At 47.4% G+C, this 24765-nt stretch overlaps 4 protein-coding genes across 4 annotated transcripts; 2 read left to right on the forward strand and 2 right to left on the reverse strand.

Moving 5' to 3' along the window:
• Nucleotides 1-1250: 1250 nt before the first annotated feature.
• UCRPA7_1134 (putative beta-galactosidase b protein) lies at nucleotides 1251-2687 on the reverse strand (the record flags this gene model as incomplete). Its single annotated transcript, XM_007913721.1, has 4 exons — nucleotides 1251-1306; nucleotides 1354-1455; nucleotides 1708-2605; nucleotides 2667-2687. 4 exons carry the CDS (start codon nucleotides 2685-2687, stop codon nucleotides 1251-1253), a joined length of 1077 nt encoding a protein of 358 aa, XP_007911912.1.
• Nucleotides 2688-9510: 6823 nt separating this feature from the next.
• On the forward strand, nucleotides 9511-10737 carry UCRPA7_1135 (putative alcohol dehydrogenase protein; the record flags this gene model as incomplete). Its single annotated transcript, XM_007913722.1, has 1 exon — nucleotides 9511-10737. One exon carries the CDS (start codon nucleotides 9511-9513, stop codon nucleotides 10735-10737), a length of 1227 nt encoding a protein of 408 aa, XP_007911913.1.
• Nucleotides 10738-15997: 5260 nt separating this feature from the next.
• Nucleotides 15998-17179, reverse strand: UCRPA7_1136 (putative upf0075 domain protein; the record flags this gene model as incomplete). The annotated part of the gene is made up of 1 exon (XM_007913723.1): nucleotides 15998-17179. One exon carries the CDS (start codon nucleotides 17177-17179, stop codon nucleotides 15998-16000), a length of 1182 nt encoding a protein of 393 aa, XP_007911914.1.
• Nucleotides 17180-18165: 986 nt separating this feature from the next.
• UCRPA7_1137 (putative mfs sugar protein) lies at nucleotides 18166-19783 on the forward strand (the record flags this gene model as incomplete). The annotated part of the gene is made up of 4 exons (XM_007913724.1): nucleotides 18166-18205; nucleotides 18319-18355; nucleotides 18414-19522; nucleotides 19584-19783. 4 exons carry the CDS (start codon nucleotides 18166-18168, stop codon nucleotides 19781-19783), a joined length of 1386 nt encoding a protein of 461 aa, XP_007911915.1.
• Between the last annotated feature and the right edge of the window lie 4982 nt (nucleotides 19784-24765).

Raw genomic sequence — 24765 nt, forward strand, 5'->3', positions numbered from 1 at the left:
GACCGGGTTGAACCAAAGCCAAGAAACTGGTAATGATGTGCCACTTTAAAATTCTCATCGTTGCTCTTTTACAGATGCTGCGAGAAGTAGTGAGTTCAGATAGTCGAGGTATTCTGCTATTTGCAAAGACGTGATAATATCATCGATCGATGAGCTAGTTGAATGTCGCCATCTTAGCATTACAAGCGTGCTATTAACAGCGGCAGATTCGCGAACTTCTAGCTCGCCGTAAATGGTTTGGAAGATCAATGCAATTGTGGGGGTAGCTATTGCACCATTCCCAGAACTAACTCATCGTACTATCTATTACAGTTTCCTAAGCATAAGACAACCGGTCGGTGCTCCAGCCTGGCCGAAGGTACGTGCTATCGAAAGTCATGTCGAAGCCACTAGAGTGTACGTAGTCCAGATTCCAGTCAACCTTAACTTCGGCGCCTCCCGCGCTCTGACTCCAAAGCGTGACTACAATGGTGTTGTCACCATTGTAATTCAAAATGCCAGTCGGAATCGGGAAGTCAATTTGGTTGCCGATATATGGGTTGAATCGCCCATATTGATACCCATTGACGAACAACAGAGTTCTGAAATGATTACTATACCCAGGTTTCGATGGTGCGAACGTAGAGTTTGATGGAGCGGTGAGGCGAAATGATATCGAGGCGTCCAGTCCTTTGGGGATTCTCAAGGGCACAGTTGTGCGGAAGACTCTTATGCCTGCTCCGTCAACGCTGAGAGTCTGGCTAGTGCTATCCAAACTCGACCAGTCTTGATCTGGATACCCCGGCAGATGTGCGCCTACGCGTTCCGCATGTAGACCGCCTTCGTTCAAGGGGCCGCGAACAGGATCAATGTTTGCTTCTCGCCCTGCTGTACCTGCAATCTTCCAAGATGAAAATCGGTACCCGTCGCTTGGGCCTAGTAGCGTAGCATTGGTGATGCCTCGGGGTGCGAGTGCCGCTTCCCTTAAGTCATGGCCCGAGTTATCCATGACAACGACCAATACATTATCACTACCGTCTGATTTCAAGGTGGCGTTGTCGAAAGAAAATTCCAAGGCGCCTACAACTAGATATGACAAGCCAAGATACGAACCGATGTATTCTGAGTTCAGCCATACCGAGTAACCGAATGCTAAGCCCCCAGTGATGTTCAAGAAGACTCCAGTAGGAGGTGAAGCTGTCGTGGTAAAGGTTGCACGATATATGTGATTGCCGACATGGATTTTGTACTCGTCCACGTAGAGCACAGGGTTATTCGGTGCGGGTTGAACCGAATTCGTCGTGTTGATTTTGTCCGCGACTATCTCCTAGTAAGGGTCATGCTCATTAGACGAAGGGTGCAAGGTGTACCTACCAACCCATGCATTGGTCGAAGGTGTATACTTGGGATCGACTTCGGGTAGACCGTCATCATACTTCCATGGACCAAGCGCAGGAAGATCGATCTCTCTAGGCCCTGCAGCCTTAGCCGTAATTAAGTTTCCATCTTTTGACTCAATCTTTAAGGGTGCTCCATTCCAAGTAATTGAGCAAGCTTTCCGGGGCGCAAAGACTCGAATAGTCGTTGTGGAGCTGTCAATATCTCCCGTGAGTTGCAGAGTTTTGGTTTCATTTTTGAGAGTTGCAGATCGCACAAGATACGGCCCTTGTACGAGGACTACTTCCCATTAGATCACTCGTATGCATTTTTGACGTTCTGGCGACTTACTTGTATCATTCTCGAGTGCTGACGGATTGTTGCTCAGTGTCGGGACCCAAAAGAGATATGCCGCGCTTCGATCTAAGATAAGAACACGTGAACCATCTTCCAGGTCGACTAATGCCGTGCCTTGAGTTTCGGCAAAGTTGACCGTGATGTTGTTGGTGCCAGGAACGTAATTGAGCTTTGTAGTACTGCTCGAGCTAGACTTTGCGAGCTTCGCTGACTTGACGCCATTGATGACGAATTCTCCAGACTCACCACTCGGGACCCATAGCACTAGCACCTCCTTTCCATCTATGATCGAGTATGTCAATACTTCCGCAGTCGAATATAACAGTGTCTTTCCTCCAAACTTGAAGTCAGTGACAATTATTTTCGATTGATGGCCGTTCAATGTGATCGAGCCTCCGTACTGTGGAATGGTGATGAGACCGGCAGTTGTGTTTACATGAAGACTGAATGTCTCGCGAGTGTCCGACGGAGAGTAAGCATGGCGAGTGACGTAAAATGCTGCGTTTGTGATAGGGTTGCGTAGCTCGGCAGTCGTAATTGCTTTGTTTGTCGAATACGAGGTGTCATTTCCCAATCGATCCGTCATTGCAAGGTCTTTAGCAACTCGAGTAAAAAGAGTTAGGAGCTTTGTCTCATAATACTTGCTTCCGATAGCTCGGTTTTCTGAGACTGGCGAGGAGTAGTCGTAACTAGATGCCACGACAGGTGCGGCGAGCCACCCCCAATTTGTTCCACCGAAAAGCATGTACAATGAGATGGCGCTGACTCTCTGGTAAATCAGATCCCTGTAGAACATATTTGCGAAATCAGCACCGATGTCGTTGGGGCAGCCACCTTCTGGGCCTCCCCACGGGTTATAAGATCCTCCTTGGAATTCTGGCATGGAGTTTGGCTGTGTCGGGGATTGAATTGTAAAGTAGGTATAGTATTCGGCAGTCTGATAAGCCACGTACTGCCCGTTCGTGCCCGTACATTCGCTTAGGTTGCACTAAGGTTGAAAGTCAGGATTGGAGCGGAAGGAGGAAAACATCAGAATCTCTTACACTCCAGCAAGATGGATAACTATCCAAGCCCACAACATCAACGTTGCCGGTGGCATTTGAGAAGTCTTTAGACCAGGAGTATCCGTTCATGTTCGGGGCGTTGTGAGTCAATGGAATATCAATTCCGCTAGACCTTGCGCTGTCCTCCAGAAGCTGCATGTAGTTGGCGATGGGTGGATTCAGCGTCCTAGCCGCAATGTTTTTCCACTGACCGTTCAATTCATTCTCTATTTGAAACATGATCACATTACCTCCATGCGTAATCAGATGAGGTTTGATGATTTCGGAGATCTTGGTCCAATATGGAGTCCATGCAGCGGTGTATCGATCATCGTCGTCCCTCAACGAGCCGAACTCGCCAGTCGTGAGCCACAGTGGAAATCCACCAGCATTTGCTTCTGCATTGACATATGGCCCAGGTCGAACAATCATATACATACCTAGCTCTTTTGCTAGGGTCATGATCGATGTAAAATTGTGAGCACCTGTCGAGAAATCAAGATCATCCTCCGAAGGGCTATGGTAACCCCAAGAATTATAGACTGAGAAAGCATTGAAGCTGCGCTCTAAATTAGCAGCTCGTTAAGTCAAAACTTTGATACTAACTTACCCTGCAGCTTTGACCTTCTCTAGAAGATCTCGCCATAGTTCTGGTCTATGATCAAGTCAACAAGGAAATTCGCTTGCCTTGCTGAAGCATGCCATAACTTACACCGGATATCGCCAGTAGTGGAACTACTGCGTGTCAATTCGCGGCAATACGAAATCAAGGCTTAGAACATACCTCGCCTGAAAAGACGAAGAGCCGATGGCCATTCACGAGATAACTATAATGATCCCTAAAAAGGTTGCACTCAGCATGGACCGACTCATAGTTTGCAGAAGCTACAGCTTACCACTCGACCAACGTTGTTAAACCATTATCATGTAGTGGCCAATCGGTCCCATTGGGTTGTTGCTGTGCTGAAGTAATTGCAAGCAGCGCACTAGCAACATACAAAGCTCTGATTAGAACCTTCATTTTTCTCGTTAGTTTCTAGGTCTAAGATGCCAGCGACAGATGACAATCTAATTGATTCAATTAATGAAGACATTTTGAGCACTGAACAGCTAGTATCAAGACGGAAAAATTGGAAAGTATCGACGACGGTAATTCGACCGCCAAAACACCCTACCCTGCCCGGCCAACACTGTACCGAACGCTGTGGGGAGATGACGAGATATGCGGGGGAGCCCGGGGACATCGCGGCGGAATTTCTTTGCCCATATGTGGGGAGACAATAGCGTTACAACGCCATTTAACCAGTCAAGGGTCCTGGTGGCCGGCTGTAGTAATCTTTTGAGTTTGACTGTGGAGATACCAGATCGCTGAAATTGTATCAAGGAATCGGAAATACTGCCGAGCAATCCATGACACTTGTTCACCAAATGTGCAGGCTTGCGGCCCGTATTCGCGGATGGTGTTCCTCGAACCATAGAACGCATCAGTGGATCTCTATCCAACAATCTTGCATCCGTTCTAGATCCTCGTTTATGTGCCGCGCGATATCACCGTGCATCAAATTCGATACGTAGCACTCGCCTATGAGCAAGTAGGCGGCCCCATCTCGTCTTAAAACGAAGGGGACGTCAGCCCCATACAGAATACAAATCACATCGCCCGGTTCCATAGCTTCGGGACCGACCCCAATCATTCCACGGGATGTCGTGAAACGATGACGGCGAGCGCAGACAGTTGTTGCCGCGTCGAGAAATCGGTCAGCATTGCCTCCATCCGCAAGTGTCTCGAGAGCCGCGAATGTGATGTACTCCTCGTGCGAGTTCTCTTTCATGTCATAACTCCCTTCTTTTGTTGCGCCCTTATCACTGGCTGGGTGATCTGCCCATGCATCATCCCGGAGAGACCAGAGCAGTCCTTGGTAAAGCAAGCAACGCGCATAATCAGCTACGTGTGCCGCGACATCCTCTATCGGTAGGCCGTACCAAGTCTGACCAGCGGTGAGAGTAAGGGCAATTTTTTCAAGGTCTTGGCTCGTACGACTGGTCTTCTTTAGCTGTTTGCTTATCTTCGCCACTCGCCTCCTCTTGTTCGCCTTGTCAGATCCGCGATAGAAGTAATCGAGAGAGTCGTATTTCCCTAATGCGCTGATACTATCAACAGCGATGCCGCGCACAGCCAATATGGTTGAATCACCAGTATCTCGACGTTCAAGTGATTTGCCTCTTGAAGCGGCAAAATGTGTACTTGGCTGAAACGGGCTGAGCGTATGCGTTAAAAGTACATTCCATTGAGGCACCCAGCTTGGAAGGCTGTTATTGAAAGTATTCTGTGGAGGGTGCCACAGATCTATTGGTCTCCCACGTTGGACACTCGATAAAAGAGTCAATGATGATGAGGAATCGACTATTCTTCTCGCCACATTATAATAGACTTCTGCAACTGACTTGCCGTAGTCCGGAACAATGTCTTGCTTGATTTGGTCTGTTGTCGGAAGCCCCAACAAGCCAAAAATCCTGTCTCGGTGATCTTTACATCCAAAATGGCGAGTGAGCTTCAGTAGATCAAGAAAAGAAAATTCCAAAGGCGTCGAATATGCTTGTGACTTTGAAAGTCGATAGATGAAGTATGCATTAGTGACCCCAGCTGGCACTCGGCGAGAAGGCATCTGCCGGAAGTATGGGTTTTCTTGGTGCCCCCTGACAGAACCCGAGATTCTATCGAAGTTGGTTCTGATGATAGCAGCTGCTAAGCCCAGCCAGTCCCAAGAGATCTCACACTCATCCCAGACCACGATAGCAGTCCGGGCTAGGACTACTTCCTGAATTACCCAAAGCCGGGAAAACCATCTACAGCGGTACAATTTGAACACAAAATTCCACAAGCTTGACTTGGCTGAGAGCGTATTGAATCGTGCTCCTGCTGACAGAGGCATAACGTCGATAGAATGATATGCCTCAGGGATGACAGTCTTGTTATTCATCTGTCGCCAATCGTTCACGAGGGAACACACAGCCGAAAATGCAAGGTAAGCAGACCGAAGAGGGATTGGAGGTTGCGGGTTGAAATCCTGATGTTCTTCGTAGCCTAGCCAAATAATAACTTGGAAAGCATTTTCGAATATTGAGCTCATTTTTCAGACCTGATGATTTCGTTCTGTGATATCTTGCTGATTTATGCATAGAGCGTCCGCCCAGATAATTCGGGGTTTGGCCATTCTGCGAAGCCTGCGGAGGCCGTTAACAAGATTAGAGCCAATCTGAACCTCGACTCCATTACACCATATCCGAGATTCGGTGAAATCCTGTCGCAACGACCAAGTGTAAGATAAAGCTTCATACGAATTCCGGTCATCCGGCAGATAGCCCACATGTAATTTGCATTGCAAGGGGCCATCAGATCCGGGCAAGATTTCTAAGAGCCGAACATGATTCTCCGATGGTAGAGCCTCATACAAGACCGGGTTTATTGTGGGCGAAGGCAGACCGCATCTACACCCACCAATACTTCGGCAGATAAAATCACGGGGACTCTCGGTTTTATCTTGTTGAGGTAATGGAGAAAACCCCGGCAAAACACCCGGAGTAGCTAGATGGGCTGTTAAATCTTGGTCTCGCATCAAGCTCCCTTGGCTGTAGAAAGGATAATTGTAGGTTTGAACTGTAGCCATATTAGAACGCCAGGATTTTCGTGGTGGACTACTGCGTTGACGCACTGTTGCATGCTATTGAAAGTGCTTTCTCTGGCGGTGGATCAGGATCTTGCCATAACAGCTCTGGGCTCCGAAGAAATGACACATGGTTCGCGCCGTCCTGATCATTGTCTGTACTGCTTTGACTGTCGTAGGTTTCATCGCTGAGTATTTCATCCTCAGAACTCTGGGAGATATCAGCGAGCGGTTCGGTATTCAGGCTTTGAGAAACATTTTCTTCGCTTATAATTCCTCCGTTCAAGTGGGCATCTACCTGGCAATCTGCCTGAATCACTTTCGACATCCGAATCGATTATGTCGCGTTCAAGATGGAGTGTCATGTAAGGTACATTTGAGCCCTGGGATAGTTTGCAGATAATTGATGCTGCTGCAATTCACGAAGGCTCGACTAGGGTATACGCAGCTGGAGGATTTGAGGTAAGTTGAAATCAAACTGCGCGGGCAAAACAGAGCCTCCCCTAGGATGCCTAAGCGAGTCTTCCGTAGCCGTACCCCTGTTGTACAGTAAATGCGCACTTGGCTATCAGTGCTACACGTGCAGTATTTCTCCGCATGCGAGCATCTGCATCGCTATTAGCAGCATCTCAGCAACAATCTGCTCAGGGCTACATGTTCACCCCAAATTGCTATAAATATCTCTGGCCACCATAATCTCACTTACTACTGGTGCAAGTAGCAACAAATTTCCGCGTTTCGATTAGACCCTTCCCCGCGAATTACTTGATAAAGCTCTGGAGAAACATCATGTTCTCTGAATAGCCGTTCGAATGATGGATAATATTACTCAATTTATTGTTGAACATTCTGAGTATACTCTTGAATAATCCGTACTGCGTCCTCAAGGGTGTAATCCATGAGCTCGAGCATATTACCCCACCTGTCTTCAACATAGCAGGATTTATTAGGGAAAGCCGGCATAGTAGTTCCAACCTTCTTGCCTCTATTTGCAGGCACTTTCTCACACAGGCCATCAACATCCTTTGTCGTGATACCGACATGATAGAACCCTCTTTTGTGGAAGTCTCGAGCGAAAGTGTACTACTCGCCCGGTTGCATCTTTGGTTCTTTGAATTCAAACAGCTCTAGAGCCGCCCCTTGCCCAGCGCTCAAGAACGCCACGCTAAAGCTCTGCAGGCTTGAGGGGTACACCGTAAACACGGGCATGTCAGGCATTGATGCCCGATCACAGCTCATGATAGGGAACATGAGTTTGAAACCAAACACCTGATCATACCACTTGGCTGCCTCTTCTATGTCTGGCACCGAGAGTGAGATGTGGTTGATTGGTGAAATAGAAGACTACATGCGCAATTAGTACGATCCAAGACAAATCAAATAGGCGAGAGAAAAGGAACCGACGGTCATTGTGACAGAGACTCTTGCTAGGACTCGAAGATGTGTTGCTATCAATATATGCTCGTTTTGAGCTGATGTATGGGGCCTTTGACTTGAGTGTCTTCCCCGTCTTTGCAACGGATTGCTCGGAGAAACACTCCAACAGTCTTACGCGATGTGGACTCCTTCAAAATATCTAGCCCTGGTTCTGGATACTGGCAGATGTGCTGTCTTCTGACACCGTTAGATGTAGTCATCGCTACTTACGCACAAGGGCGGCACAGAGCCATGATAGCGCATAGGCGCCAGAACAAATGACTATGTGTATCCTAACACAAATGATTCACGAAGGCTCGACCTCGGCTGGATTTCACTCCCGAGTATTAGCAAATGTTAGATAGCCAATGAGAAACAGTCGGAATATAGGGAAGGATTCGCATATACGCGCTAGATATACCTCAAAGCAACAGTTTTGCGGCACCCGGTTGATCTTCCACACTCATAGAGACGCCAAAATCTTGGTGGTCAGTTGATGGAAGGTCTGCGGGGAAATCACAAGGCTTGGCAACGTCTGCGCCAAACCATCCTTTCGTTGTCACGAGGGGATGCGTGGTTCCTTGTATTTTGCACTATTTAAAAGAGTGCCTTCAATCCATGGCAACACGCAATCCTGAGTCTTTCTGCCTTACGGGGTGCCGTTGTCTAATAAATAGACATACTTGTAACATCAGGCTGCATGGGTTCGAGAGCCAGCTTAGATCAGATTTAGTAAAATCGGTACTTTGAAGAGCGACCCATGCTTCATGGTAGCGCTTTGAGATTGAAAACCGCTAGTGGAGCCTGTAGACTAGACTCATCTCTTAGGTAGATCTTTCGATACATGCTCCAACATGCCCCTGTTCCTTTGAAGTTCTTATGGGCTTAGGACTCTTTTTTTCGAACACAACACAAATCTTGGTAGGCAGCGTCTTGGCACTGCAATTTACTTCTAGTTGCTTTTTGGAGTAGTATTCAGAGTCCTCCCGACAATTTCAGAAAGTTATATCAGCGGGTGAACAAGAAGTTCAGTAATCCGCAATCTCGCTAGAAGCTGACAGCCGTGTATACCCGCGGCATGGTAGAATTACTTGAAAACAATATTGTCAGATCTCCGTGAAGAGCGGTTGCCTCATCCATTTGTTGTGGATCGCCACAGCCTTACCGAGGGCTGAGGGCACTATTCGGCTTTGAAGGCCAGTAACTTTTTGTGCCAATAGCGTCAGTTAATACGGACTCTAACTATAGAACTACGGACTACCTGAAAGAAAGAAGGCTGAGGTAAGCTCAAGCTCACGTCATTGGCTGACCTCTTGACTGTGGCTGTACTGTGATAGGGTGGGAGCTTCATGTAAGACATCCATCACGAACCACATGATAGTTTTCCTAAGAAAGGTATCTAACAGCTGGGGGTTTATTCCTATGGAGAGCCTTCTTGAGTCCGAGATATATAAGTGACTTTGCGTGTAAAGTGACGTCTATAATCAAGTATAAATCCAGGTCTCCCATACTTGAAACAAGTTTGACTCCTCCATCTCAATTCTTAACCAATATCTAACAACAATTTTCAAATTCCATTCAATACTCAAAGTTACATAATGGCTAACAAGCGATCATACAATGGCCACCATGGTCACAATGGACACCATCATCACGAGCCGCATCCTGACACTATGGAGGTTGTTATGTGGGAAGGAAAGCCATTCGAGATGGCGACTCGCAAGGTTCCTCGGGCCAAGATTATCGACAAGAACGACGCTGTAGTACGCGTTACTACTGCAGCTATTTGCGGAACAGATTTGCACACATATCATGGCATCTTTGGAAGCTCCGAAGTCCCTTGGCCAATGGGCCACGAGGCAATGGGCATCGTTGTTGAGGTTGGATCCGCCGTTGAATCAATCAAAATTGGCGACCGGGTAGTCATTGCCGATTTTCCTGATGATGGTCATTTCAATCTCGAGCCCACTCTGCTACAGTCTTTTACCGCCTTCGGATTAGGCAAGGACTTTGGCAATCTTGGCGGTTGCCAGGCCGAATTTGTCCGCGTGCCCTTTGCAGACGACTCTCTGATCAACGTTGGCAACTCGCAAATACCTGACAAGGAATTTCTTTTTCTCTCTGACATTTTCGCAACGGCCTGGGGTTGTCTTGACTTTTCTGGGTTTCAACCGGGCGACGATGTCACAGTCTTTGGTGCTGGTCCAGTAGGACTTCTATGTGCGTACAGCGCCATTATCAGAGGTGCTAGCCGGGTTTTCTCTGTCGACCACATCCCAGCACGACTGGAGAAAGCCAAGTCTATCGGCGCCATTCCGATCGATTTTACCAAGGGTGAACCATCGGAGCAGATTCTGAAAATTGTCCCAAATGGCACGACTCGATCTTGTGATTGCATTGGCTATGAGTGTCTCAATACTAAGCTTAAGCCAGAGCAGAACTTTGTCATCACTCAAGCTGTCAAGGTCACTTCAACAGGAGGTGGAATTGGAGTTATCGGCGTTTACTTTGCTGAACCAAACACGAAGGGCACGCCTCGTGGCTCCATCATCTCTCCAACTATCACTTTTCCGATGACAGCCTGGTGGGAGAAGAACTTGAGCATGCGTGGAGGTGGTGTCGACGCCAAAGCCATTGCACCAATCTTGTTTGAACTTGTTAAGACTGGCCGGGCCCGACCTGGCTTCATTGTTTCGGGAGAATACGAGCTCAAGGATGCTCCTGAAGCCTACCGTCGTTTCGATAGAAAAGAGGAGACCAAGGTATTGTTCAAGTTTAAATGGTCACGAGAGTTTGAGGACCTCGAAGAAAACGCTCGACAAATCGAATCCTCCAGCAGCGAAGAGGTAAACGACAGTGACAACAACGGATTCGCTAGCTACGACGAGTTCACCAGGTAAAATACGACTACTGCATCTGCACCTTTAGATTATAAGCTAATACTACTATAGTGGACGATGGGCAAAAAGACTCAGGAACTACTAAAATGGAATGAAACCGGTGATGGGATAGCAAGATCTCCTCGAGCATAACTGGCATCAAAATCAATGGGTTGGTTGGCTTACAAAATTGAATGAAGATGTGGGAATCAAACATGCCATTGCTTTAATTGCATTTTCTAAATACACGTTCATAACTCATTGAATTCGATTGTGTCTTTGCTGTTCTAGTTCTCCTCTCACAACTTTGGGCGTTCCAACAAGAGTATCGAGTATAGGTGGGAGGTGTCCTCTGCAAGCTGTATACCCTAGTGCATGTGGGGGATAGCAAGTGCACTAGAATCCCCTATCTAATGCTAGCTAAAGTCGTCTGACGTTAGGCCAATTCAACGCGGTGACCGGAAGCGCCCCGAGCCTTGGCGGCAGCGTGGCGCTAGACTTATCGGCGGATTTGCCTGCCCCTTTCAGAATTGCTGACCCCGTTAAAGAACCAATGACCCAGCTTCGCGATCCTGAGGATTTATTGGTTAATTCTTTAACCTTGCAGGTCCATATACGCCGATAACCATCTCATTTCTCACCCTCATACGTAGTCAGCAAGCCCGGCAAGGCCGTCTAGAGCAACATTGCTTAGACTTACTTGACAATTCACTCATATTCGTGGCTACCGCGACGCGCGTGTTATAACAGAGAAGCAGTATGCTCGCGCCACCAGTTCTAGGCCTCCTGTCCCAGCACGTCCTGCAGGGGGTGGTTGATCCCGTTCAGTCATATGAGACGAGCGCCATACCACTTCGTCAACTGAATGACACGGTTTGCCCAGCGTTTACAGACCACTTCACAGGGTCTATAGCCCTTCCTCATGGGAAAGATCTATTCTACTGTTAGCGGGCTCCCTTTGAGCGTCCTTATTAATGAGATCATTCTGATCGTTGAGATAGGGCTGTTTCGGAGCGCATCTGATCCGGATAATGATCCGACCGTGGTTTGGCTGAGTGGGTAAGTCTTTGATACATAAACATTGAACTAAGAGATTTTGGTCTAATAGTGGCCTAACCGACAGTGGTCCTGGAGCTGGTAGTACTTTGGCGGCCGTTACGGAAGTAGGGCCCTGCCGGGTGAATTGGACTGACAATAGTACCTACCACAACCCTCATCATTGGGCGAAAAACGCAAATTTGCTGATTCTCGAGTATGGACTGCGTGACTTGTGCTGATGGTTCCTTGAACTCTCCATGTTGACTGACATCATCTTAGTCAACCTGCTGGGGCGGGCTTTTCCAGCCCCAGTCCCGATCCCGAGTATCAAGTCACTACGCTTGAGCAAGCAGCGGAGGACTTCGTGGATTTTATGTACCAGTTTATGACGGATGTGTTTCCTAAACTATCCAATAGCACGCTACATATCGCTGCAGAGTCCTACGGAGGCAGATGGGCACCCTTTTTCATGCATCGTTTGAAGAGCCTATCCGAAGTCAGATCTCTGAGGGCCCTTCCTAATCCTTTGGGGTCGATGATTCTCGTGGATGCTGTTATTGGAACGATTGGTGGCGACATTACATCATCATACTATGAGTTCGGCTGCTCGCCGGACGGCTCAGCAACCAAGCTCGGTTTTGGTTTCAATTCCACTATATGCGATCTGATACAAGAATATGGACCGACTTGCGAATACTATGCAACACTTTGCGAATCAACTGACAACATCTCGGTATGCAAGGACGCAACAAGATACTGCCAGGACCACATTAGCAGCAAGATACCTCTCCAGTCGCGCAATATGTACAATGGTTTGTGCTGTCCCAAGTTATCTTATCTCATTAAGAGCTTATTCTAATATTATCCGCAGTGGCACAGCCTTGCAAATACCCTGAAGATTTATGCATTCAAGACTGGAAAGCAGCCGTCAACTTCTTTAATCAAAGCCTCGTGAAGGATGCAATGGGAGTTCAAGACCGGACATGGACTCCGATAAGTTTCGATATCTCGAATGGTTTCATGGATAGTGGTGCTTATGCTCAATCCATTATCCCAAAGCTAAAAGATCTCCTTAACTCCGGTACAACTCCTGTCCTTGTCATGAATGGAGACCTCGATAGCTTGGTGTAAGTTTTCTCCCTGCAATTGTTTGGAGTAATCGCCGTGATTGTGGCCAGTTACTTACATTCCGGTATCAAGCATAACCGAGGGTCAAATTCGAATCTTCGATAAGCTGCCCTGGAGAGGTCAAATCAACTTTCGGCAGCAGCCTTGGAGGACCTGGATTGCGCAAGATGACATTCTCGGCGTGTCCCGAGGACGCGTGAAGAATTCAACTGGCTTGACATTTGCCACATTTGAAAACGCTGGCCACATGGTTCCAGGCGATGATCCGCTCGGAGCATGTGCTATTCTATCTGAGTGGTTAAAGGTCTGAAGGTGTTGATGACGGGCTGTGCGTGCGGGTATTCGTTTCTGATATAGATACGTATACAGCATTAACTTTAGGTGGACATCTTGTACAGCAAAATGTGCAATGGAATGTTACGGATTGTATTCACAGGCTCTGTGATGGATTCAGTTAGAGTCCTGAAGGTATCAGCGGTGAATATTATTCGGTGCTTCGTGCCCAACAAGTGCATAGCAGAACATGAGCCAATCGTCTCAACGATTTCAGTTGTTCGCAAAGTGCTTGAACACTATCATTAGTAGCATTTCATGCTCCCGTGATTTAACTATCCGGCCGTGATAAGATCATAATATCATAATATATCCTTTTAATGCGTCGTTAAAAAGAAAGGTAGTTGCTCGACATTGCGAAAGGCCATGTCCAATCCTGGAGAAGCTCGTCTGGTAGTTGGAATTGAGGCGATAGATCAGGAAGCTCTGCAGCCTCCCAGGTATTCGAGGATGGGTCATGAAACACTGGTGCTGTCAAGTCAGCGCTAGTGTGTGCCTGGACAGGACGACCGGCTCTTGACTCCATATACTCCTCGATACGTCCAACCAAATTTCGTAGCCGTTGGCCTGCACCAGCGCTTCGATGTAGAAATGCTTCTAAACTTTCCAGGAGAGCCGCCATCGAAAGCAACAAGTCCCTTACGCGGCGACAAGAACTTTCTGATAGTGGTCCTTCCATCACTGAACCTAAGATAATGCCTATGCCACCAATATGGTATATGAGAGGCGTGCTAATTGCTCTAAGATATGGCTTTGGCACTTGATGAAAGATCGACAGTACGTCGCTAACAACAGAGCATTTCTTCTGTAGATCGACGTCAACCTCGAGTGACAAGTAGACCATCCGTAGAAGAGCCATGGTAGCCTGAATATTTGCAGCCTGAAACCCATATATGTCTCTTGTAGGATCGCCTGTTGCTGGCTGGAGCTGTTTGAAGATCGGTGGTAATGTGGAATATAACTCAGTCACTCGGTCTTGACTGGCGACGCTGAATGACCCTCGAGTGGTAGAATCATCAAGCAGGTTGAATCTTGACGATCGAGAGCGTAACCTACTTAGGTTGTGCTCGAGTATGCGGTAAAGATCAGTTGTAAAGTTCCAACCTACCATCCAATCGGTCCCGTCAGTCGCGCTATCGTGTTCGTGCGCCTTTCCAGTCGGATATTCCACTTTTGCGTGGCCTTCTTGAAAATGAATGCATCCATCCCAAACGATGGATGAGTATATGTCAAGCGTGTAAATGGACCAGTACTACGGGAATTAGCATGATTTGACAAAATGTTAGTGGCTTGCAACTTACTAGTCTGCGCCTTTCCTCAATCTCTACGGGTTGTAACCCCGTCGGCCAGTTCGACTCGTCGTGCCATTGGTTGATGGAAAGTATCGTAAAGTAGTGACCAATGTACATCTGCATTGCTCCTATTTTGGCATCTTGAATACTCGCTAATGCTAGGAGTGCGTATCCCCTGAGATAGTCGAAATCCTGACACTGAAGCAGATCTTTGGGTAGTGCCTCTTCAGCTGCAGCAAAAAAGGCCTCCGGTGGTATTCTGAGCAGTCCGTCTTGCTGAGAACCAAGAGCACCGTCTCTTAGCCTTGCAGAAGCCAGAGCACAAGCCGCCATGACAGTGCAGAAGAAGGCACGGTTGCGAGCATGCTCGACGACTCCAAGTCTTGCCTGGAGCTTCGTAAAGTCAAAGAAAGGGAAGCTGTATTACAAATTAGCACATGAGAATGACAGATCAAATTGCTAAGACAAGCGCTTCTGTTGAATTTCATTAGACATACATTGGATGTACTGTTTCATGGTATACAGAGAGAAGTCGTTTGATTGTAGGTGTAGATGTTCGAGCGAAGCCTTGCCACGCCGGACTCAGAGGCTCAATCCACCTCTCACTGTTGGCCGAACTGCTTGCATCGCCTAGGTCAACGCGTCCATAAGCAGCCTGTGAGTCATGCGGAGGTGCCGATATCACATCAAGAGGGGCATGATTCTGCAAGGAAGGGGAGGTATCATCTGGGCCGCTCAGCTGATCGCTAACGCGAGTGGGCTGTGGCGAGCCCCTCCCTCGTCTCGATGGCCTGGCATATGTGCATGCAATATCAAAATCTGTGCAGTTCTGGCAACGGCCCGGGTTCAGGGGGTTGCTCTGGCACTTGATACGGCGTTTATGACAGAAGTCGCCTAGTGTTATGTCAGCATGGAAACCGGTTAGAGCCCGGATAAGTAACGTGAACAGATTGACCCTTACAAGCTTTTGAGATGCGGAGGAGCCGACGAGGGCGGTTGGCGGACATCTATGTGGAAGGCTTCAAGACATTCCATACAATTTCTACGCGGATGATGAGCAACCTGGCTGCGGCAGCGGGGACCTCGACGGAGCAAGTATGGAGGTGGTTAGATTAGATCGACGACGATGGAACACGCCAACAAAATTTTGCGGAGTAAGATCCATTGGCGAGCTAGTGGCTCATTAAGGTTGGAACTATTGAGGAGAAGTGGGCCTCCTCTGATCAGCTCTTCACTTACTCAGAGTAGCAGTGAGGTCGCGTCTTAGGAATGCGTTCGTGAATTTCATGTGGTACGCACGTGATGGCCCCTTCCAGCCCATGCATTCCTGTCTTGTTATGGCAACATGGTGCATAGTTGCAAGACGAAGCTTCCGGTGGGACCTAGGTCGTAGTCACTTTCGCTTCCGAAAAGTGGTTGAACAAACATCATAAGTGGAGTATATGGAAATTTCCTGAGATTCGTTTGGGTATCATCTATTTCTTCCGAGTCTACCACTTATTATTGAATACTTCGCCGTTGACATAATTGATCATCTCCTTCACTGCGTCGAGCTTGTCTCGGCCCCCGCCAAACAGCATGCCCTTTCGCATTACTCTCCTGTAATTCTCTCCTGGATTAACCTTGCCAAGAACATAAGGCCTCCGTGTTTCCACTCTGTCAGGAACAGGGATACTGCGGCCAACAATAGCCTCCATGCCTTGCCAGGCAAATGTGACGGCTTCCTTAGCTCCACCAGGAATTCCTGCATCATCAAGCATGAACATCTTGACATTTGGGAACTGCTCCTTCATGTAGTCAGTGATGTTAGGATTATAAGCACCACCTCCGCACATAAACACCTCATCAACTGGGCGGTCTTTCGGCGCATAACGGCGCCAATGGTTCACGATGGCTTGAGAAGTGATTCTTGTGACAGTGGCAACAACGTCGTCAGCTGATAGACCCAGCTCAGCGCCCTCCTTGATTAAGTCATCGGCCAATGTATCCCGGAAGACTTCTCTACCGGTCGTCTTTGGCGGGTCCCAGCTGAAATAAGGTATCCTCTGAAAGAATCCGTCGACCATGTCTTGGTTGACTGTGCCTCTCTTTCCCATTTCACCATCTTTGTCGTATTCTTGCTCCCCGTTTGTATAATGACGAACCACGGCGTCAATCAAGGCGTTGCCCGGACCAGTATCAAAGTCATAGGCTCGATCAGGGCCTTCGGGGGGAATGAAGCACACATTTGCAATACCACCAATGTTTTGGCACGCCCGGAGCTTGCTAGGGTGGTGCAGCAGCAAAGCATCAAAAAAGGCGATCAACGGTGCACCTTGGCGTCCCGCGGCTTGGTCTGAGACTCTGAAATCCGTCACTGTCGTGACGCCTGTCCGAGATGCCATGAAGGTGCCTTCAGCCATTGTCAAAGCAGATTTGGGTATCCCCTCGTCTGGCATGCTCGCAAGCCAGATAGTCTGACCATGCGAGCCAATAGCGTCGAGGCTCTTGAGATCAACATCATGCTCTTTGCAGAATTCGATTGCAGCGGACGCAAACGTCTCTCCCAGAAGAACATTGACTTCGGAAAGCTCTGATGCAGATGTCTTATCATGCTTGATGATCGAGAGCACGCGCTTCTTGAGTTTCAGATTCAGGGGCACTTCTCCGTATTTCAGGAGAGAAAAGTGCATTGGCGACTCTGGGGTTTCTTGACGAAAGTGACATAATGCGCAATCAATGCCATCCTGCTCTCATTAGCCACCATGGTTTATAGACATCAGTAAACAGTACACTTACCATTGATGTGCCGCTGTTCATGCCAAGAACTGTGAGATCAAGAGGTTGCCCATGAGAGGTACCGTTTGTCTCTGCAGCCTGGTTGCCATTTGTCACAGTACCCTGAGCCATCTTTGTTCAAGGTGACAAAAGTGATGGATTGTAGCCGAGGGAATGACTAGTGGTACTTGAATCCTGTTCAAGACTATTGCGCGACGCGGAAAGGCCTCTTATTTCAATTTTCGTCAATCGTGGTGCAATCTAAACACGCCTCGAGTCATGATTAGATGCTTTGTCTGTTGCACGAGCACATGATCAATGCATCTTGATTCATTGTCCGATCTTATGATCAGATGAGAACCCTTGAAGGAAGAGATTAGACCCTTTTTCAGAAGGCTAGACGCTTAAGCGGCTGAGCGGCGGGCGCTAAGACGCTTACACGCTTCTTCGGCTACACGGCTACAAGGCTGTACGTGGCATTGACGAATCACACCACCAGAAGCGTCGCCACACCCCGGCAAACCCTTCGTTCCAATATACTCATCTCCCGTTTTCTGGGGATCGAAGAAGGCCTATGCGGGGCGTGGGGCTTTGTCCGGGGCATTCAGTACCATCGGCTGACATGACAAACACGCTTTAGTTTCGAGCGTTTCCAGGTTGCCGGGTTCTTGGGGAAACAAGTTTTGTTTGTCTACATTTAAGAAGATCTACATAAGATGCGCTGACTGCCGCTTTCTGGCATCTGGGCAGGATCAATAATCGTACACGTCGCGTCTCCATTCGTGCTGTGACGCTTTCACGTTCATCATGGGGTTCACAACGGCGTGGAAGAGGCTCTCGCCTACCAAACTCAATATCGCAATCCAGACTTTCTCTCTCATCAGCATTTTCTTCGAAGGATATGACCAAGGAGTCATGGGTGGTGTTAATGCATCTCCAAAGTATGTTCAAGAAGTTGGGATTGGCTTGCCGGACGGTACAGTCACGTCAACTGTTCACCAAGGTGGCATCGTCTCCATATACTATTTAGGATGCATTTTCGGTTGCTTCTCAGGAGGTTATCTAGCAGACAGGATCGGTCGTATCAACGGGTATGTCAACAGCGTCTTCACTATTCTCAACGAGTCTCTTATCTAATCATTCGTTCAGTCTCTTCATTTCTGCATGGTTTGCTCTGATCGGTGGCGCTCTCCAGGCTGCCACTCAGTCGAGTGACTTCATTCTGGTCGCTCGTGTTATTACTGGCATTGGCACAGGCGCTCTTACTGGCATCACGCCGGTGCTTGTTTCCGAAACATCAACAGCACAACACAGAGGCGGGTACCTGGGATATGTGTTCATTGCCAATTACCTCGGTATCGCGGTGGCCTATTGGCTTTCTTTCGGTCTATCGTTCGTGGACGGCGGCTACTCAGACGTTCGTTGGCGCTTTCTGCTTGCATTCCAGTGCTTCCCTGCACTACTGCTCCTGGCTGGCATCAAGTTTCTACCCGACAGTCCTCGATATCTTGCGTCAGTCGGCCGACTAGATGACGCACGAGAAGTTTTAGAGCACGTTCGTGGCAACTCAGGTCCCGAAGTTCAACACGAATTCCTTGAAATAGCTGCTGTTGCCAAGGGGAGCCAGAAAAGCTCACCCATCCAATTCGCCAAGATTTTGGCTGGAAAGGGTGGAAAGCCTGGTCATCATCTTGGCCGACGAGCATGGCTTTGCTTGATTCTACAAATAATGGCATCATGGACTGGTATCACAGCCGTCACCGCGTACTCCCCTGTCCTGCTTTCCGCCGCAGGATATGACTCGTTGACCCAGAATGGCCTCGCGGGTGGCCTAAGTACTGTTGGTATCATCGGAACCATCATCAGCGCACAGATCGTTGACCGTCTGGGTCGCCGCACATGTCTTATGGGAGGTGCTTTTGGTCTGTTCGCCGTTAATCTCATTGCTGCGAGCGTTTACGAAGGTGCGCGAGCACATCCCGACAAGTCATCGCAGTTTGCTCCAGCTGCTGTAACTATGCTGTTCCTCTTCAACATCTGTTATGCTGCAACCTGGGGTACTGTCGCCTTCCTTGTGCCTACAGAGATTTGGTCTTCGGACATGAGGGCACAAGGCAATGGATTTGGAATCACTGGCTGGGCAATTGGCGTTGGCTGGACTGTTCTCGTCAATCCCATCATGTTCGATAAGCTCGAAAATAGGACTTATTTCCTTTTCGCTGGGCTGAATCTTTTGTGGATCCCAATTGTGTACTTCTGTAAGTTATATCCACACATGTCATCCTAATGAAGAGAGCCCCAGTTAACAAGCCACTTCAGTCTATCCTGAGACTGCGGACCGATCATTAGAGTCCATCGACGCACTATTTTCTACCAACAGCCCATTCAACTGGGCCATGGAGCGGGCGTATCGTGAACATGGCGACGTGCTGGCTGAGATGAGACAGTCGGATGTGTCCGTGAAGGAGGATGGGAGCGAGGGGGAGAGGACACATGAAATCAAGCACGCGGAGGTTTGAGAAAGAATATTTTACACTGCGCAATTAGTGCAAGCCATCTCGCGATATCGGAAGCGAGTAAAGAATGGCGTACTAATTCGCTGGTAATGTTGGGATAATTTTGATGTGAAAAGTGTTTGTCCAGTACGAATTACTTTCCACTACATAGATATTGACTGCACAACATGACAACTTCTGCTGCAGAATATCAACTCTTTATGAATGGCAAGAAAACCGGTTTATGTCATCACTGGAGTAATCTGAGTAATTCCGGGCAATGCCTGCATTGGCACACCACTACTGCTGTGATCACGTTTTTCATGTCTCTAGATTAGGTTACCTGTACCAAAAGCAGTCTAATTCTTGTCAACATGCCACCAATACCCACCGGTAAGACGAGCCGGCGGCGTTAGGAAACGTGGGGGCTACCTAAGACTTATCTGAGCTATTTCTCCTAAAATCTCCGCATTCATTATTATCATCACCAGTTTTTTTCTTGACAACTCGGAACCGCACCCCAATGAGCAATCTTAACAATATCGTCGACCACTAGGCTCTAGATGCAGTACTGTCGCAGCCAATAGTACGTGTTTCAATTTGGAAGTGGCAACAATCATTACAGGTGCACACTATCAACATTCAAAACCGTTACTAGATATCTTACTCCTTGCTACTCCTCCAAGACGTCCCGTGTTGACAAAGCCTATAAAGTTGAAGGCATAGTTGCGCTTTGTAACCATTGAGTCAATCTCTAGTTCAAGTATTCTGGTCGAGAGCCAAGCCGAGCGTTCCGAAATATGGATGGGGATACAAGGAGCGGCTTGGCAAATTCGGACAATTTAGCGGAAGATGAAGAGAGCTCCTCGCACGAGGGCACGCCGAGTGCATTTTCAACTGGCCTGAGTGTACGTATAACAAATTTGAAGCCATTGTATGCATACTACTGACTGATCGTCTTTCGAGGAAGGTCGATGAAAACAACGATGCAAAGCTTGGAGATCTCGATGTGCTGTTCGTCTAAAATGCTACTGGTTGAGTTCTGTTATAACCTTAACACTCATAGGTCGTCAACCGTGTCTGCTAGTTCAAGTGTCTTTGAGTATGTTGAGGAGCATGGCCGAACGTATCACAAATACAAAGAAGGAAGTAAGTCGTCGCGCGCTGACATTGTCAAGCCAGTCGTTAATTTTTGCTTTTCTTTTAGAATATATCTTGCCGAATGATATTGTAAGCATGTAACTGAGCTGACTTCATTTGTACTGACATATTTCGCAGCCTGAGCAAGAACGACTTGGTATGATAAGCCCTTCCGTAACTCGGCAGTGAACTAATTGAGTGCACGTAAGACTTGCAACATTCAATCGCGGTGAGAGTATTTGGCAAATTAGCTTTGGCCCCGATCAAGAAGCCCAAACGTGTCTTAGACATTGGCACAGGTTAGAATTCGACTCAGATCAAATCACGCCTAGCTAAACTTGGGATGTCAGGTACGGGTATATGGGCGGTTGAATTCGGTAGGAAACACCGTATATTTGATCAGAGTTGATTCATTAACCTCATTGAAGCAAATGAAAATCCAGAAGCAGATGTTCTGGGTACAGATCTCAGTCCTATTCAACCACCATAGTAAGACTGACTTTGTTAGAGGTGCGTCCACTGTTGACCATCAAACAGTTTGCCGCCGAATTGTCATTTCGAAATTGATGATGCCGACGACGAATGGGTGTTTGCTCATTCATTCGACTATATTCATCTTCGGTTTATGTGTATGGGCTTTAGTGACTTCACCAAGATTTTTGTGTCCTGCTTCGATAACCTTATCCCTGGAGGGTATGTGGAGGCGCAAGATTACTTCTTTAAAATACAATGTATCGATGATTCTCTTCGCGGAACCGCCCTAGAACGATGGAACAACCTCATACTCGACGCTGTGAGCCGGATAGGTAAGAGTGGTATTGCGGTCGCTCGATACAAATCTCAAATGGAAGCAGTCGGCTTCGTGGACGTCGTCGAGCGAAAGTTTGCTCTCCCGGGCAATCCCTGGGCCAAAGGACATAGTCAAAAGATGCTGGGGCTCATGCAGATGACAAATATATCAGATGGACTGCACGGATTTTCTATACATGCATTAACCAAGATGGGTATGACACCAGAGGAGGTGGAAGCGTTACTTGCCGATGTGAGGAACGATCTGAAAAACAGACATATTCACTTTTACTATATTGTGTAAGTTTTGGTCCTATCAAAATACGTGATTGACTACTGACACGACTAAAGCATGTCGGTCTATGGGAGGAAGCCGTCTTAAATCGCGGGAGCTCATGCTTAAGGTGTTAAACGTGACGGACGCTCGAAACTTTTCTAAAATTTTGAGTCGATTGACCTGTGTTCCCTAGAATGAGCAGGCAAGCCGCAAAGAAGTAGTAATAAAGTTTTCTAACTCATTATACACTTGAAATGATCATATCAACACGATGTAATAGTTTGACTACCAAGCCATGGCCATGTGAAGCAAGATCCGATGAATCCTATACTAAAAATAGTATATACTTGTTTTGAATTACATCATATTGACCATAATAACTCCATATCCAATATGCAGACCTGACTTTCTGACGGATCTTTCTCCCAAAATAGGGACCTGACCTTACGCCCTGTAACTTTCATGAGTACAGGTTGGTCACATGTCATATGCCATCTAGGTAACCTCCCATGTTTCCCAATTATGGTCAAATTGCATATCAAAATCGAAGAAATCACTCCCAATCTGCTTGGTGTCAGCAATGGTGCTTTAGCATGGTTTATCATGCACTAACATCTGAATATTCGCCGTCTAATACCCAACCTGACAGCTTGTTCGTGTTTTCTCCGGGCATGATGTTCGTGTTTGAAGGATCCATCGCCTAGAAGTACGTATTAGCTAAGAACTTGAGCCTTGGTTATCTCAATCACAGTGAATGGTCCTTTTCGTGTTGTAGAACACATGGTAAGGAGCCACACATACGTAGGATTGACTTGACATATCTTGAGATTCTGTATCTTGCTGGCTCGCAAGAGATATATGCTGTCGTCCAATGTTTTTGTAATGTAATTCTAGAAATCGTTGTGCGCAATAAAGCTTGGCCGAATGCCAGGTCTCTCTTCCTACGTGAATCTTCAAGAGCATTATGCTTGCACACATTGTAAGGACGCACCAGGGTTCACCATAAAAACAATTTAAATACTTTTCCTCTATGAAGGGAAGACATTGTTCCATCAAGTCAAGTGTGGCTGTAGAGTTCGTCATAATGATAGATGTGGAACCTTCTCTCAGTGTTAGAAAATCGAGATGGGTCAATAGAAGCCAGCTGAAATACTCGAAAGACGTAGACTTCGGGAGAAGAATTCAGACTTGACTTACGTGGTGACTCTAACATGGTGATGCGAGTAATCGTTAAAGAGGCGAAAAAAAGGTCTTCTCGCAAGGATGTTAAGCTCTGTAAGCCTGAATTGGCTAACTTGGTGTTCATGAGAAGCACATCTCGCGCTATGTGATAACAAACATTTGCTGAAAGCCAAAACTCGCTATTCTCTCTCCACAGGTAGGGTCTATGAATTGTGAAGAGACACTCCTGAAGCTGAAAGTGGAGGAATGAGTATGAGAGAATGGGCAACTGCTGTTCATGTCCATCCTTCACATCGTCGATGTCCCATGACGGCAGCGAATGTATTGCTTGGGTGATCTCGTGGGTATATCGCAATACATCTTGAAAATCAATTGTACCAGAAGGCCCAGCATTGAACAATCGCCGAGCTATCCCAAGGCGTAAGTCCCAAGTCTGGGAGCTGTGGTACTGATAGGATGTCGAAGTATACTGTGACGGTGGCCTTGACAAAGGAAGCTCTGACGAAGTCTCGTTGAGATTTTCGTCATTAATATTCATCGGAGTGGCAGAATTTGAATCGAGGTTGTAGAGGAGACTAGGGAGACCATACTCAAATGCATTTTGAAGATCTAGTTCCCGGATTACGACCCAAATTCGCCGTTTCATCTCCTTCATATAAGGACTTTCGGCAGGTGGGCCTTCATCTCGATGCAGATTATCCATAACTGCGTTTTGCATCAAAGCGCCAGTCTCTTGCCAGTACCTCTTCTTCTTGATGATATTCATCCTTTTTGCGAGATAGACTAGACAGGATATCTGGTACTGCTTGAGTTTGCCCTGCTTTGGACTTTGTTGTCTTATCCATTCGTCGCAAGCAGAAATCCATTGAACGGCCATTGCTCGGTACTTTGAGGGCGTGGATTTAGATCCATTGGAAGTGATATATGTACAAGCCGAAATAGAAATCATCGATAGGACGAGAGCAGCCGTTCCGGAATGCCGAGGCGGTCCGGACATCCAGAAGCTGGCATAGTCTTTCTTGAATGTCGGAATATGAACAATACGATGAAGTTGTTCAAAACGATCTAAATATAAGTTGACAAGAATATCTGTGTCATCTTTCGGTGGAAGCAAACTCTCCAGTGAAAAGCCGCTTTCGGGAGGCACACTTGATTTCCATGCATTTTTGTCCATCTTATTCTTATTCAACTGAACACCTACGGGCTTAAGCCATTCATTGAATGACTCTTTGATGAACGGGAAGAGCTGTGGTATCTAGCACCAAGTTCTAGTAAGGGCTACATGGTTCGGCAATATGTATGAAATACTCGGCAACTCACCTCGGCAAAGAATTTGAACAGTGTATGCTGATTGTAATATCCTCGCGGAGACCTGTGTCTTGGGTCCGACGGATTCTCTTGAGTACTGGAAGCAGCGTTTGCGTCTTGATCAAGCAATTGAATGGGTTGTGTGGCGAGACGCGCATTGGTATGATCAAAAGTGCGGAGGGGCGTTTGGATGCTATTACTCGCATTCTCTGTTTGTACTTGCGACTTTGCAAGAAGCCCCTTCAGTTTCAAAACCTCAGCGCGCAAGTCCTCGATCTCGTCGCGATTGCGCTGTGCTTGCAGGTGCACG

This window comes from Phaeoacremonium minimum (assembly GCF_000392275.1).
Source record: "Phaeoacremonium minimum UCRPA7 unplaced genomic scaffold PA7_03_scaffold_62, whole genome shotgun sequence".
Classification (NCBI taxonomy): Eukaryota; Fungi; Ascomycota; class Sordariomycetes; order Togniniales; family Togniniaceae; genus Phaeoacremonium; species Phaeoacremonium minimum.